At 38.9% G+C, this 14,000-nt stretch overlaps 1 protein-coding gene across 2 annotated transcripts in view; it reads left to right on the top strand.

The window, feature by feature from the left end:
- The window catches only part of ZFAND3 (zinc finger AN1-type containing 3), a 215,353-nt gene that overhangs the window by 157,625 nt on the left and 43,728 nt on the right, over positions 1–14,000 (top strand). For both annotated transcript variants that reach the window (XM_077342130.1, XM_077342124.1), the window contains one exon: positions 8,003–8,068. In XM_077342130.1, the coding sequence (XP_077198245.1) occupies positions 8,003–8,068 (66 nt within the window). The remainder of the gene's footprint in view (positions 1–8,002; positions 8,069–14,000) is intronic.

Genomic DNA, 14,000 nt, shown 5'->3' with positions numbered 1-14,000 from the left:
TGCCCCACACTGAGAAGGCCATGGGAATGGACCTGCAATGTGGAATACTTGTATTCATATTCTAGATATAATTGTTGAAACTCTAATTCTGTATCAGTTTAGCACTTGGTGTCTTACAGTGTTGTACCAGCATGATGATGTGGTTTCAAGTCTGAACATTTATAATTACCACTTAGCTGTGAAACTCATTGATTTTGGTCAGTCAGCCTCTTACAGCTGAACAAGCTAACAGGGTACTTCAGGGGGGAGAAGCTATGGGGTCTTTCCGAGAAGGGTAAGAGGAAATTATGGGTTATGGGAAAATAAGAAACCCTCCACAGAACCTTGTGAGTCCCCTGCTTGTAAAACCATATTAGCAAAACTATACCCTTTTTCATATTCCTTAAGGATGACGTTTCCAGTAATGCCATACAAGTTCATACCATCTCTTTTTTCCCCACCACATTTAACTTTTTAAAAAAGTGAACACTTACTGTGATATGATTGACTTCACTGGAATTAATGAGAAAAATGGAAACAGTATACACTCAGGCTTATAGGTTCATAGTCTCAAAAATATTGTAGAACTGTGTTGCTGAAAGGGCCATTTTAACTCCTGTCAGTGACAGGTAGTCACTGAAAGTATGGAATCCTTTGCACATTAATGAATGGGAGCTTTGTTTAAAAAAATAACATTTTTAATTCCAATTGACAGTTTATGGATTAGAATCCATTTCTTCAGCTGCTGTGAATACACCCTCTCTATCCTGTCATTTGATGAAGATATGAAAAATCTACAGGGTCAGAGTCATAGAATATAGAAACTGGGCTAAAACTGTATAAAACTCATATCTAACAAAAATAGAGAGAGGTCATACAGAACTTGTGCTACGCACGTTAATGGGTGGGGAGTCCCATGCTATGGGACAATGATAGTTCACACTTACAGTGCTTGATCTCCACCTCCTAGGTTGAACTAGGACTTGAAGCTAAAGGCTATTATCCCTCTGGAATTATCACAGCTTTCAAATTGTGTCATGTTTCAGTTCTTTTAGCCTGAATTGACTTTGTAAATTGTTGTGTTTAACTGCTGTTAAGGTCCACTTAAATACATTAAGATCCCTAAAATATTTCTTATCCTGAACAATAAAGTAGTGTTAACACATATCCAAGTTTAATTTTTATATTAATCTAATTTTATTTTAAGACAAATATAGAAGGGATTTTTAAGAGCGCTAACTGAATTGAAAAATATCATAACGCAAGAATAATTTCAGTAGCTTTTTAAATTGGAATAATTAAAACTTCTTTGTATTTAATTTATTAGTGGATAACTTGCACGGCAACAACCAGAGTCTCATAATTTCCAACGGAAGGCTACCCTAAATGTTATGCTTACCTGATGAAAACAACTCTGTTTGACTTGGCTTATTCCCATTGCTGCTGCAATGTGGCACTAATGAACAGAACATAGAGATGCCGCTATGATTAGGAAACAGCATATGCCAACCAGTATAATATAGGTCTTTTCTAAAACAGGAAAGAGAGATGTAATAGTGAGTATATTATCTTGATTTAGAGTGTTGATAAAGGCTTTGTACATATTATTCCATTAAACCAAAACTATTCAGAAATGCAATATTGCCCTGGTATAACCAAGAATACAAACTGGCCAATGTGCCAAAACAGACACTGGGAACTTCATGGATCTCTGTTAGTCTATAAAATGCTAATTGTTCCCACAGTCAGAGGAGAAGCAAACATTTAACTCTTGCATTACTGTTAACATTATAAATTCGAAAAGACGGTTTTTAAAAGGACAAATCATTATTTTTTCATCCTTTAAAATTCGTAATACACCAGGAAACTTGTTTTTAATTAGCAAAAACAGTTGGCAATTTAAGGTTAAATCTGCCCTTCTCTTCCTTGTGTCTGCAATCTGAATCAGCTGCACAAACATATTTTTATGGGCACATGGAGAGAGATCTGTGGTGGTTATCATGAAAGTTTTTAACCTAAAGCGACATTGTGACTTAATGACTGGAGTCAAATTTGAACATGCAACTTCTTGAATTGCACTTATGTAGTATGCTTTACCAGCTAGGATGATTTGTGGATGCATGCATATTGGACAGTTAACTGTAGAGTACACATTCTGTCTATACCAGTGGTTCTCAACCCTAATGCCATGACCCTTTAATACAGTTCCTCATGTTGTGGTGACCCCCAGCCATAAAATTATGCAAGTATTCTTCCACATAAATTAAACCAATACTGACCAATGGCATGAAGATCCATTGTTCATGATTTGGAAGAACAAAAATTGAGTCCAGGGGCACCTTTAAAATCAACAAAGATTTATTCAAGGTGTGAGCTTTTGTGTGCAAGCACCCTCCCACAGACAAAATTGATTTGGAGACATCAGTAAACGGATGTGGGCCACTTTGGGTCCCTCTTGGGAGAGAAGGGTGGGGAAGAACCAAGGGAAACCCATAATTTGGGGGAGGTAACATAAGTGGGGCAAGAGCAGAGCTTCTCTTCGCGTCTGGACTGGGCCAGAGCGGCAACAGTAATGGTACCCCCCTCCCCGCCAAGCTGCTCACTCTACCATGATGCCTGGTTGAGAACCGCTGGTCTATACAATGAGGAGCAATATTTTGCAGAACTCTTTTTTCTTAATAAAATCAGAGTCCAGTAGCACCTTTAAGACCATCAAAGATTTATTCAAGGCGTGAGCTTTTGAGTGCAAGCACTCTTCATGAACTTCTTACATGACAGGGAATATATAGCAAAAATCAATTCTGTTACATCAGTAGACTATGTCACAACCAAATACAGCCAATGATAATCCTCCCCCCCCCCCAGACTCCCATGTCTTGCTTTCAGAAACACGTCCCTCCCCTCGGACAGCGGCTGTTAGAGGCTCCCTTCAGAGTAGATCTGAAGGGATGGCGGGGTGAGGAATCTTGGGGGGGGGGGAGATTCCACCAATAGCAGTCTTTATAACCTTCAGTATTGTGTCAGGGCATACAGCCACAATTTTTTGTATATAGATATCACAAGGTAAATGCTGCATGGATAAGTTCCTGTGAATCATCAGCATACCTCTCCGAAGCCATTAAAATGTACTAAAAAGATAATACAATTATAAATAATTGTGAGAATGATCACAGAGTGTTGAGGGGATTTTTCCCATAGAAAGGCTATTTTCCCTGGTAAATTGTTCTCGGAATTAAACTTTTTTTCTTCATGTGGGGCTGCATTTTAGCCATTTATTCTTTGCATTTATGCCTAGCAGCTATTGTTGATATCATCTTTCATGTTTCAGTTTAATTCTGAGAAACTGGTCATATTTTCAACATTCATTAGTGGTGTGTTTCAAAAGCATTAGGGGGTTTGTGATTCATAGACTTACACAGATTTACATAGCATTAATCTGCCCCTTGAAGAAGCCTGATGTGGGGCATGAAGTCTCCTTGAATGCTATCTTGTTATGAGAAGATAAAGACTTTTGGAAGTCTATAATGCTGGCTGGCTTTGGTTGCTGTGTCACCAACCTGTGATCTTTCGATTGTTTATAATTGTATTATCTGTTCAGAACAGCTTCTTTCTTTTCTTTTTTTTATTTTTCTTATTTGGTATTCAGTGTCTTTCCTCTTTCTCATCTATATTATATTTTTAAATCTTGAATCAAAGTTTTATTTAAAAATGAAAAGATGGCAAAGAACAGCCAAGGCAGTGAAGGGTTGGCCACTGCCTTTTATGCTCGATTACCCAGGGTTCTTGCCAGCTTCTTCCTCAGCCGAGAAGGAGACTTAGTTCGTATATGCAGCTTTTCTCTAGCAGGATGAATCTCAAAGTGGCTTACAATCGCCTTCCCTTTCTCTCCCCACAACAGACACCCTGTGAGGTAGGCGAGGCTAAGAGAGCCTTGATATTACTGCTCGGTCAGAACAACTTGAAGGAGCCTGTGGGAATCTGGACAACCTGTTAATATATTTTATGCACAATTACTAGAAAGATTTGAAGTAGATATTAAAATGCAACTTTTTGATCAAGATAAGACTAGTTTTGAAGTATGTACCAATGATGAGCATATTATTGCTAAGATGTATAAAATGCTATTGAATTTTGAGATGGAGGAAAAAACAAAGAATTTATGATAAAATGGGTGACACAATTAACTAATGGAACAATATGTAGGTGAAGGAACTTAATTTACATTAAACTCTAACCTTAAGGTGAACTTTTATAAAAAGATATATCATTGGTATTTGTCACCTGTTTAAAATGTACAAAAATATCCAATCCTTGTTGGAAATGTGAACAACATAAAGGGATATTTTTTCATCTTTGGTGGACATGTAAGAAGGTTAAAAAACATGGACATAAATACATACCTTAATCCAAACGATTTGAAAGACTAATATACGTATAAAGACTTTCCTTTGTGACTAATGGACAGAGAGCTTGAAAAAAGCCATGGAACTTTATTCTTGTAATGTCAAGACACAATTTTTTCCTGGTAATAGGTTTTGCCAGGGTGGGTTTTGCTAGAGTTTGTAAGCCTGGCTAGGCTTGCCTTCAGAGCTGGGTTGGTGTGACTGCCCCCCCCCCCAGCCTCATTCTTAGGTTGGGAAAAAGGCCTCTAATATTTACTTGCTTTCCCAGTGAAGTGCACGTGGGCTGTTATCTGAGTGTTTTGGCATGGAAACTGGATAGTTCTTGGGAATGTACTCATGTTTGCCTAATGGTCTCGAAGTCTTGTTTATTATTATATTTATATTTATATTTATATTTATATTTATATTTATATTTATATTTATATTTATATTTATATTTATATTTATATTTATATTTATATTTATATTTATATTTATATTTATATTTATTTTCCGCCACTCCCTACATAGGCTCATGGTGGGTAACAACAGTCTTAAAACCCCACATTTAAACTCCCATTAAAAGACTTAAAACATTCCCAACATGACGGGAAAAAAATACCACTCCACCCCCTACCAACCAAGGCGATGGAGAATGGAGACAATGTCCTGGGCTTCGATCTAGCTCATTCTCTCCTAGTAGAGAATGGCCTAGAGGGGATGGGAAAGGGAGAGGCCCCAAGCATATCTTGCATGATTGTGCCACTTTTGGGGTTTCCTAAGGCCTGCAGAATGTTGCAGAGGTTTCTCAATGGTAAGAAAAATGAGATAGGTTGCTCTAGCAAAAGCAGTTTACTTCACATATCTTTGACAGCATTAACATAACAAAACAGCATCCCTTACTCATTATACTACTTTCTGTTAACAGGGCAGATCAACTTAAATCTCATGACGCTCTGCAGCTATTTTTCAAAGACACACAGTTAACTTTATGATACAGAATTAAAGCACACAAAAACGTTAACTTTATGCCTCATGTTAAGTCTGACATAAGATTCTTGTTGATACCATTTTCTGAGGAGGGATCAACATGACCATATTGCCCAATAAATGTTTTTAAAAATTTCAAAATATATAAAAATAATTCTCTCCCACCCATTCAGGAAACCCTTCCAGGGCCACTAAGAAACTCCAGGATTGAGAAAGTGTGCTCTAGAGTTTAGAGTGTTAATGAGGCAGCCTTCAGTTTTAAAACAATTGTGTTCCTGTTGGTGAAATGAGCCTTACTGAGCTCCACTACTTAAGGCACCATTTGAGAAAATCTCCAGGTTGTTCCTAGAGATTCCTGAAGACATCTGAATTTCATCTTAAATGTTATGGCCCCCGACTGAGAGATTGGTATATTCCAGACTAGGAGCCAAGCCCATTGCATTCAGGAATACAAAAGGCACCAGATTAGGTGGGTGGAGTGGAAGAACTCTACAGATAACCTCCCCCTCCCCCCAGGACCTGGAAAGGCTGGAGGCAGCTGTTATGGAACTCACTGGCAGGGGCAACTCTCACGCAGCAGGGATCTTTAGCCTCCAAGCCTCAGAGGGAAGTAGAAAGAGGAGGGGGTAATCAGGGGTGGGGTACAGAAGGCAATTGGCTGGCCGCTGGACAGACAGGCAAGCTGGTTGGAGGAGGAGGCACTCAGGGGCTGGACAGCTGTCCTGAGTGGATGCTAAGCACTGAGTGGCAGTTAAGCCATGAGACATGCTTCTCCTCCAAGCCTTTACCAGAAAAATAAAGTAGAACAGATGCTGTATTAAAAGTTATTTTTCATTGTTAAGGTGTGTACTACCTGTTTGGACTTTTGAAGTATTATTTTTGCATCAGCCCAGCTGCAAGGATAGTTTTGTTTGAAAATTGTAATATAGTATCTCTATTTGGTAAGCAAGCTGTTAGTTCCAGATTGTTGAGTTTGCACTGACTAAAAAACAACATTACGGAATTTGCATCTGGTGGGAACCAAGATGTTTGTGTTAACCATAAGAAATGTAGTTCAGTAGTAGAATTAGCTTCCCAAGGAAGTGGTGAGCTCCCCCTCACTGGCAGCTCGACAGATACTTATCAAGGATATTTTAGGCTGATCCTGCATTGAGCAGCAAATTGGACTAGATGGCCTGTATGGCCCCTTTAAACTCTATGATTCTGTGTATCAGAAATGCATGTACCTGTGAGGTGTCAAATGATGCCTTGTAGAGGTGTGGTCAACACCCTATATCAATGTACATTTATATTAAATTGTCTTTGACAACCTAAGGCAGGACTAATCCTGACCTTCATGCTAAGTCTTCAGTAAACTGTCTAAATGCCTATGAATATATTGAGATGTTGTTGGACTACGCTAGAGTTAAGGTTTTATGGTGAACCTGGCAAGTCTGTTACATACTCAAAAATGGAAACGCTTGTTATTACGCACAATGGAAGAATGGTTGATAAAAATGATTGAAGTTGCAGTGATGGCCAAACTTACCACTTTAATTAGAGAAAGGACAACAACTGTATATCTTAATTGGAAAACTCTTATAGATATTTTGTGTGATATGAACAAAAATGAAGTGATGATGTATGAGGGGAGGAAATATGTGATTATAGAAAATGACAGGCTTGGGGGAGGAGGTGTTGATTTAATCACAGTGGATCAGATAAATAATTTCATTTATATTTGTAATGCATAGATAAAACCGGAAGCCTCTTTTTTTTCCTTCTCTTTATCTTTAGTTTTGAATTTTTCCTTTTTTCTTTTTATGTTATGCTTTAAAATCTTTAATAAAAGTTATATAAAAAATTAAAAGATGTCTAAAACTCTTGAAGTGGCACTTATAAGAAATTATATAATCTTATATGTGCTGCTGAAAGTTATGTCTTTCAAGTATAACTTTTATAGCAGAAGAATTAGCTTCTAAAAATGGAAATCAGTGGAGTAACCATTCAGTTATAATGATTCAGTTGCATAACATTTAATTAATTTATTAGACTTATACTGTACCTTTCATCCATCATGGAATTTGTTAAGTTTCTTATCTAGACACTGACCAAATACACATCAAGATTTTATTGTCATGTATCCTTTAATAATATTGAGACATTCATGTCTTATTTTAACTGACAATAAATCTGTTTCAACAAATAATTTTAAAAATGTACTACTCGAGTTTGTTTGGTTTAACATTCTTACTTAGGATCTCATTATAGGATGTGGGATCCATAGAATTGTTTAGATTTATCCAAGGAGTTTTTGTTAGTCCCATGGAAACTTCTATCCCACCCACCGCCACCCAACGAAAAACATCCCAGGCTCCTAGGGAAACTCCCTTCAGATTCAAAACAGATAGACACTATCCAGGGAGAAACAACTCTAAAACCTTCTTTGGCTTGCAGGCCATAGCTTCTTAGCTCCTAGTCAAGGCAAAAATGAATAAAATAAAGCATGGGGAAAGAATAGAACCCTGTTGTATTTCCATTGACCTGGCTCATCCATGATATTTGTATAGGGGTAATGCAAGCTCTCATTAGCTATGCATCATGGAATTAGGTCTTGCCGCATAGAAAACAAAAGGTAATTTTTTGGAACTGATTCTTTTTTCTGTTTCTAGGTGGGCCATGCACAGATACAGCTCATGTCTCCTTAACCACATCAACCAAAAGATCTTGTGATTCAGGTAAATTTTTATTTTTATGGGGAGCTATACATACATTCTAGGAGAGAGCAATAATCAAGTCTGAGAATTAAGAACAAACTTGGTAAGTTGCAACATGGAATATGGTTGTTTATTTGGCTGTGTAGAATGTAGAGGTGACCAAGAACCCTGGAATCTATCTAATTATAAATAGCTATGTTTAATCATAGAATCATAGAGTTGGAAGGGACCTCATGACCCATCTAGTCCAACCCCCTGCACTATGCAGGACATTCACAACCCTATTGCTCATCCACTGCCACCCCATTAAGCCAGAATCAGCCTCTCTGTCAGATGGCTATCCAGCCTCTGTTTAAGAATTTCCAAAGATGGAGAACCCACCACCTCCTGAGGAAGCCTGTTCCACTGAGAAACTGCTCTGACTGTCAGGAACTGCTTCTGGATGTTGAGACGGAATTTCTTTTGAATTAATTTCATCCCATTGGTTCTGGTCCATCCTCCAGGGCAAGAGAAAACAACTCTGCTTAGTCCTCAATATGGCACCCTTTTAAATACTTGAAGATGATTATCAAATCCCCTCTCAGTCGTCTCCTGTCCAGGTTAAACAGACCAAGCTCCCCCAACCCTTCTTTATATGTCTTGGTCTCCAAACCCATCACCATCTTGTTGCCCTCCTCTGGACATGCTCCAGTTTGTCTACATCCCTCTTCAACTGGGGTGCCCAAAACTGAACACAGTACTCCAAGTGAGGCCAAACCAGAGCAGAGTAAAGCGGTACTATCACCTCCCATGATTTGGACACGATACTCTATTTGATACAGCCCAAAATCCCATTTGCCTTTTTAGCCACCGAGTCACACTGTTGACTCATGTTCAATATGTGGTCTACTAAGACTCCTAGATCCTTTTAACAGTTGCTACTGCCAAGACAAGTCTCCCCCATCCTATATTGGTGTATTTGTTTTTTTCCTATCTAAATGCAGAACTTTACATTTGTCCCTATTGAACTTCATTTTATTCAGTTTAGCCCATTTCTTGAGCCTAACAAGATCATCCTGTATTCTGATTCTGTCTTTGGTTGTGTTTGCTACCACTCCCAATTAGTATCGTCTGCAAATGTAATAAGTATTCCCTCTAAACCCTCATCCAAATCATTTATAAATGATTTGAAGGGGAGTTTTTACTGGCTCTGTGCAAAACATAAAACAAAAGCTGCCTATTAACTAGAAGTTAACACTGTGTACCACGTACATGAAAAAACCTAAAACCAATTCAGATCAGTTTTTTTAATATTAATATTATTTTAAATCTTTTTAATATTAATATTATTTGGGCTTGGGTGCCATCAGTATGCAGATGACATTCAGTATCTCCTGGCATCTGGATTCATCCCCAGACACCTGACAGGGTGATCAAGCAATCACCTGAAACTCAACCCTTAAAAGAGGGAGGTACTGTAGTTGGGTAAGAAGGGACCTGGAAAGGAAGAACACTTTCCCTGTCTGGATAAAGTACAGCTTTTGGTTGCATACTCATCCAAAAATCTGGGTGTGATTTTTGACACCTCTCTATAGAGGCACAAGTCACAAAAGTAACAAGGCTGGTATTTTACCATATCCACCAAGTCAAGTTAACTAGCACCCCAACAGGTCCCAGAACACCTAGGAACAGTTATCCACATGATGGTGACGTGTAACTCATCCTGTGTGGGCCTGCCCTTTATTCTTGCTCTGGAAATTGCAAATGTTCCTCACAGGTCATCTTGAAGCATTCATATTTCTTTTGTGCTTCAGCACCTGCATTGGCTTCCAGTTGAATTCTGGATCAAGTTTAGGGTTCTGGTACTTCTTGTACTTACCCATTTGCAGTCTGGATCCTGAGTATCTGAGACACTACCTTTCTACCTATACCTCCCAAAGAACTCTCTGTTCTTTGACTACTAACCAGTTGGTGATGCCTGGTCCCAAGGAAGTGTGTCTGGCCTTGACCAGGGCCAGGACATTTTCTGTCCTGGCCCCCACCTGGTGGAATGAGCTCTCAGAGTAGTGATCCCCAACCTGTGGGCCGCGGACCACATGTGGCCCTTCGACTAATTGGAGGTGGGCCCCAAAGGACGCCTTCTCCCCCCCCCCCCCGGCCCTTTACTTCATCCCCCCCAGCCCTTTACAACACACTTCATTGTTGTGGCGTGTCTGTATCTTATTTTGAAGGGATGTTTAAACATTACCATAGCGATCAGAGAGCATTAAGGCAGTGGTTGAGAGTAGAGGAGTAAAATAACTGTCTTTTAGTTATTGTTCTATGAAAGCGTAAATCATTCTTTAAGGGGATGGGCCATCTCCTTTGCATCCTAAAGATCCTATTTTAATTCTAAGTGGTTTTCTTCACAAACAAAAGTTGTTACGTGATCTTTAAACATGTATGCTTGTAATTTCCCCCCTTTACAGGTATGGTAATGCTTAATTTGCTCATTTACTCATTACAATTAATAGTTATAGCCAGGCAATTAATATGTCTGTACACTTTTCTTGGAAAAGATCCCAGCTTCCTGTGTCACCAGTCAAAGGATTTCAGCAAGTTGGTGTTGGGAGAAATTTTCTTCTGCTTAACACCTGGGAGAGCTACTTCATTCAGATGAGGCAAAACTGAGCTATATATGGATCACTCCATATAGACCAACTACATCTTGTTTATATCATACTATTGCTAACTATCACACTGTTGCCAATTCTTGCCAATTAGATAAGATTCTCCAATCTTATCTAACAACTTTATGTGCCCTCGTGCCCTCCTGGTCCACAAGTTTGGGCTTGCGTGTCATCAATATGCAGATGACACCCAGCTCTTCCTCCTATGGTATGGTTGCCCAGATTCAGACCCTGAATCATTTGCCAGATGTCTGGAAGCAGTGATGTAATGGCTCAAACACAGTTGTCTGAAACTCAACCCTTCAAAGATAGAGGTCCTGTGGCTGGGTAGGAAGGGACCAAGTGAGGTTGTCCTGCCTGGACAGGGTGCAGTTGACAGTTGCACACTCAGCCAGGGATCTTTGACGCCTCCCTTTCTAGGGAGGCACAGGTCACAAGAGTAGTGACATTCTACCATCTGACATTCATACCATCTGACAGCTGACATTCTACCATCTTCACCAATCTATTTACTAGCTCCCTACTTGGACCTGAAGCACCTAGCCATTGGCATCTATGTGACAGTCACCTCTAGACTGCTGTAACTCACTCTATGCAGGCCTACCCAGCTTGCTGGGGGGTAAACGGTAATGACTGGGGAAGGCACTGGCAAACCACCCCGTATTGAGTCTGCCATGAAAACGCTAGAGGGCATCACCCCAAGGGTCAGACATGACTCGGTGCTTGTACAGGGGATACCTTTACCTTTTATGCTATATGGGAAACTGTAATTTTAATGAGAATAAATGTTATTATTGACTTATTTTTGTTCTGATTATGATGTTCATGGCCTTAAGCCGTCAAAATATGGGAGGGTGGTATATACATTCAATAAATAATAATTTGTTCAGCATGATTTTGTTGACTGTGCATGATACAGTTCCACTGTAATGAGCAAGGCTGACTTCTGAGTTGTGCTTTGCTGAATTTGGGGGGCAGTATGGCTTGTAGCTGTAGCTGCCTTTAGTTCTTCTAAAAAAATGTTGCCCAGAAATGTTTGAAAATAAGTACAGTAGCAATACCCAATCTAACAGCTTATTCTTAGCTGTACGTTAAATTTCCTCTTTCAAACTCATATTTTGAATCATGCACACAGGGTCCGGCAAGGACAAAAAGTTCTGGTCCTGGCATTAATTAGTCTGTTTTTCTGCACTGGTAAAGTGTCCGTGTTAACACTATAAAAAAGGTTAGGCTTTTATTTTTTTATTATTTAAAAAAAACAGCTTTGAGATGGTTTTGTTATTTCAGCTGACCTTTAAGGTGCTCTTTAGTGTTTGACTGGTGGAGGGCACTGTGTTATGAATCCAGTCATCCTAGGGCTTTCTCACCAGATGATAGAACTCTCACAAAGGTACACTGTACATCATCAGTCCTGGCAGTGACAGTGCCTATTAATGACACATTTTTTACTCTGCTCAGTTCTCTGCTGTACTAATAGAACAGCACATCAAGCAAGGCTGTAAATAAAAGTTATTACCTAATAGGTGGTCAGTGAAGTGGAACGTACAGGAGCTGAGGCATAGAAGCCTTATTACTGCTCATCAGCAATTATAAACAGGATAAAGTGTCCAGGACTTGCACTGACACAGCAAAGGCTAATAGAGGCTTGGAGATAATGTACCAGAATACCATGATGGATGTTGATAGAATTTTACTGTCTCAGTTTTTCTGCCTATTTCTGATATCAGTTGTATTATCTTTTCTATATTGCCACATCTCATTGGAAAGACAGATCTGTTCCTTTTCCTGATGGGTTTGACTATAAAATAATTGGAAATGGCCTTGATTTCAATAGAAAATATCTTATTCTAGAATGTCACTATACTTTTGAACCATATTCTCCAGTGCTTTAAGCCTATACCTTACAATATGGTTTTGACCTGTAAATAAATTTGATATTGCAATAATAATGAATCACCAGGAGAGCCAGCTTGGTATAGTGGTTAGGAGTGCGGACTTCTAACCTGGTGAGCTGGGTTTGATTCCATGCTCCCTCACGTACAGCCAGCTGGGTGACCTTGGGCTTGCCACAGCACTAATAAAGCTGTTCTGACCGAGCAGTAATATCAGGGCTCTCTCAGCCTCACCCACCTCACAGGGTGTCTGTTGTGGGGAGAGGAAAGAGTAGGCAACTGTAAGCTGCTTCAAGACTCCTTCGGGTTGAGAAAAGCGACATGTAAGAGCCAACTGTTCTTCTTCTAATGTGATCTGGATATTTAATTAAATCAATAGAACTTGGTTTGTTTGGTTTTTTTTAAATCTGGAGACTCAGTGTAATTAGCAAACAGCAGTACAGTGAGAAAGCCCTAGGTGACCTCTTGAGTTCAAGTTAAAAAGACAATTGGCATTGCAGTTCAGAGAATACTGGTTATCGTGGCTAACCAGAAAATGTTTTATCTCCCCTGCTTAGAAAAGAGATAATTTTTGGTGATGTTTCCTTTCTCCTGAAGTGTCACGCGTCATAATGATTCATAAATGCACCATGCATGCTGGTTGCTCTTGATTATTTTTATTTAATATGAAATAAAGAGTTCATGATATCTTCAGCAAGCATTTATGGAACCTCTCACAGTGCTTGAATGTTGACAGTTCCTACACACTCTAATGAAGATGCATATGAAAGAAGCTAGGTTGTTATAATAATCACAAGCTGCAAAACTGTTGAACATCTATATATTACTTTTAGCAGTTGTATAGATTTATGCTATGTTATATGTGCTGACAAAGAAAAACAGATGTCAAAGTATTCCATCCTGATATTTCATTTCTTTTTTGACACCTTCAAATCTACCTCGACACGCGTACAGTGTATTCAGCCATAGTCATACGATGCCTATTGTAACCGTATTTGTATGCTACTTCATTAGAGATGGACATAAAAATGAACACATTATAACACAGGAAAGCATCAATAGCTTTCCATACAAATGTTACATCTGTGTGGGGAACCTGTTTTGACTGGAGTATTCTAAGATTTTTTGGTGTTTAAATTCATTTTTTGAATTTTTTGGGTTAAACAGCAGCTTCAATCTGTATGTCTTGTTATGTCTTGCTAAGCTTGAGTGCATATAGCAAAGAAGCTATTCTTGGGAAGGTGATGGTTCGGCAATTTCTAGCATGAGAAAATTGCCCCCAAGTTTACCCGAAAGGAAGACCACCCACATTTAAAAGGTTATAAACAAAGCTTTTTACTGTTTTACATACCTGCAATTTAAATGAGAATTTTAAAATTCCTTATTTTTCTTGATAGCACTTATGGAAAAAAG

The sequence above is a fragment of the Paroedura picta genome, chromosome 1 (genome assembly GCF_049243985.1).
Source record: "Paroedura picta isolate Pp20150507F chromosome 1, Ppicta_v3.0, whole genome shotgun sequence".
Taxonomy (NCBI): domain Eukaryota; kingdom Metazoa; phylum Chordata; class Lepidosauria; order Squamata; family Gekkonidae; genus Paroedura; species Paroedura picta.
This window is presented reverse-complemented; position numbering and strand designations above follow the sequence as displayed.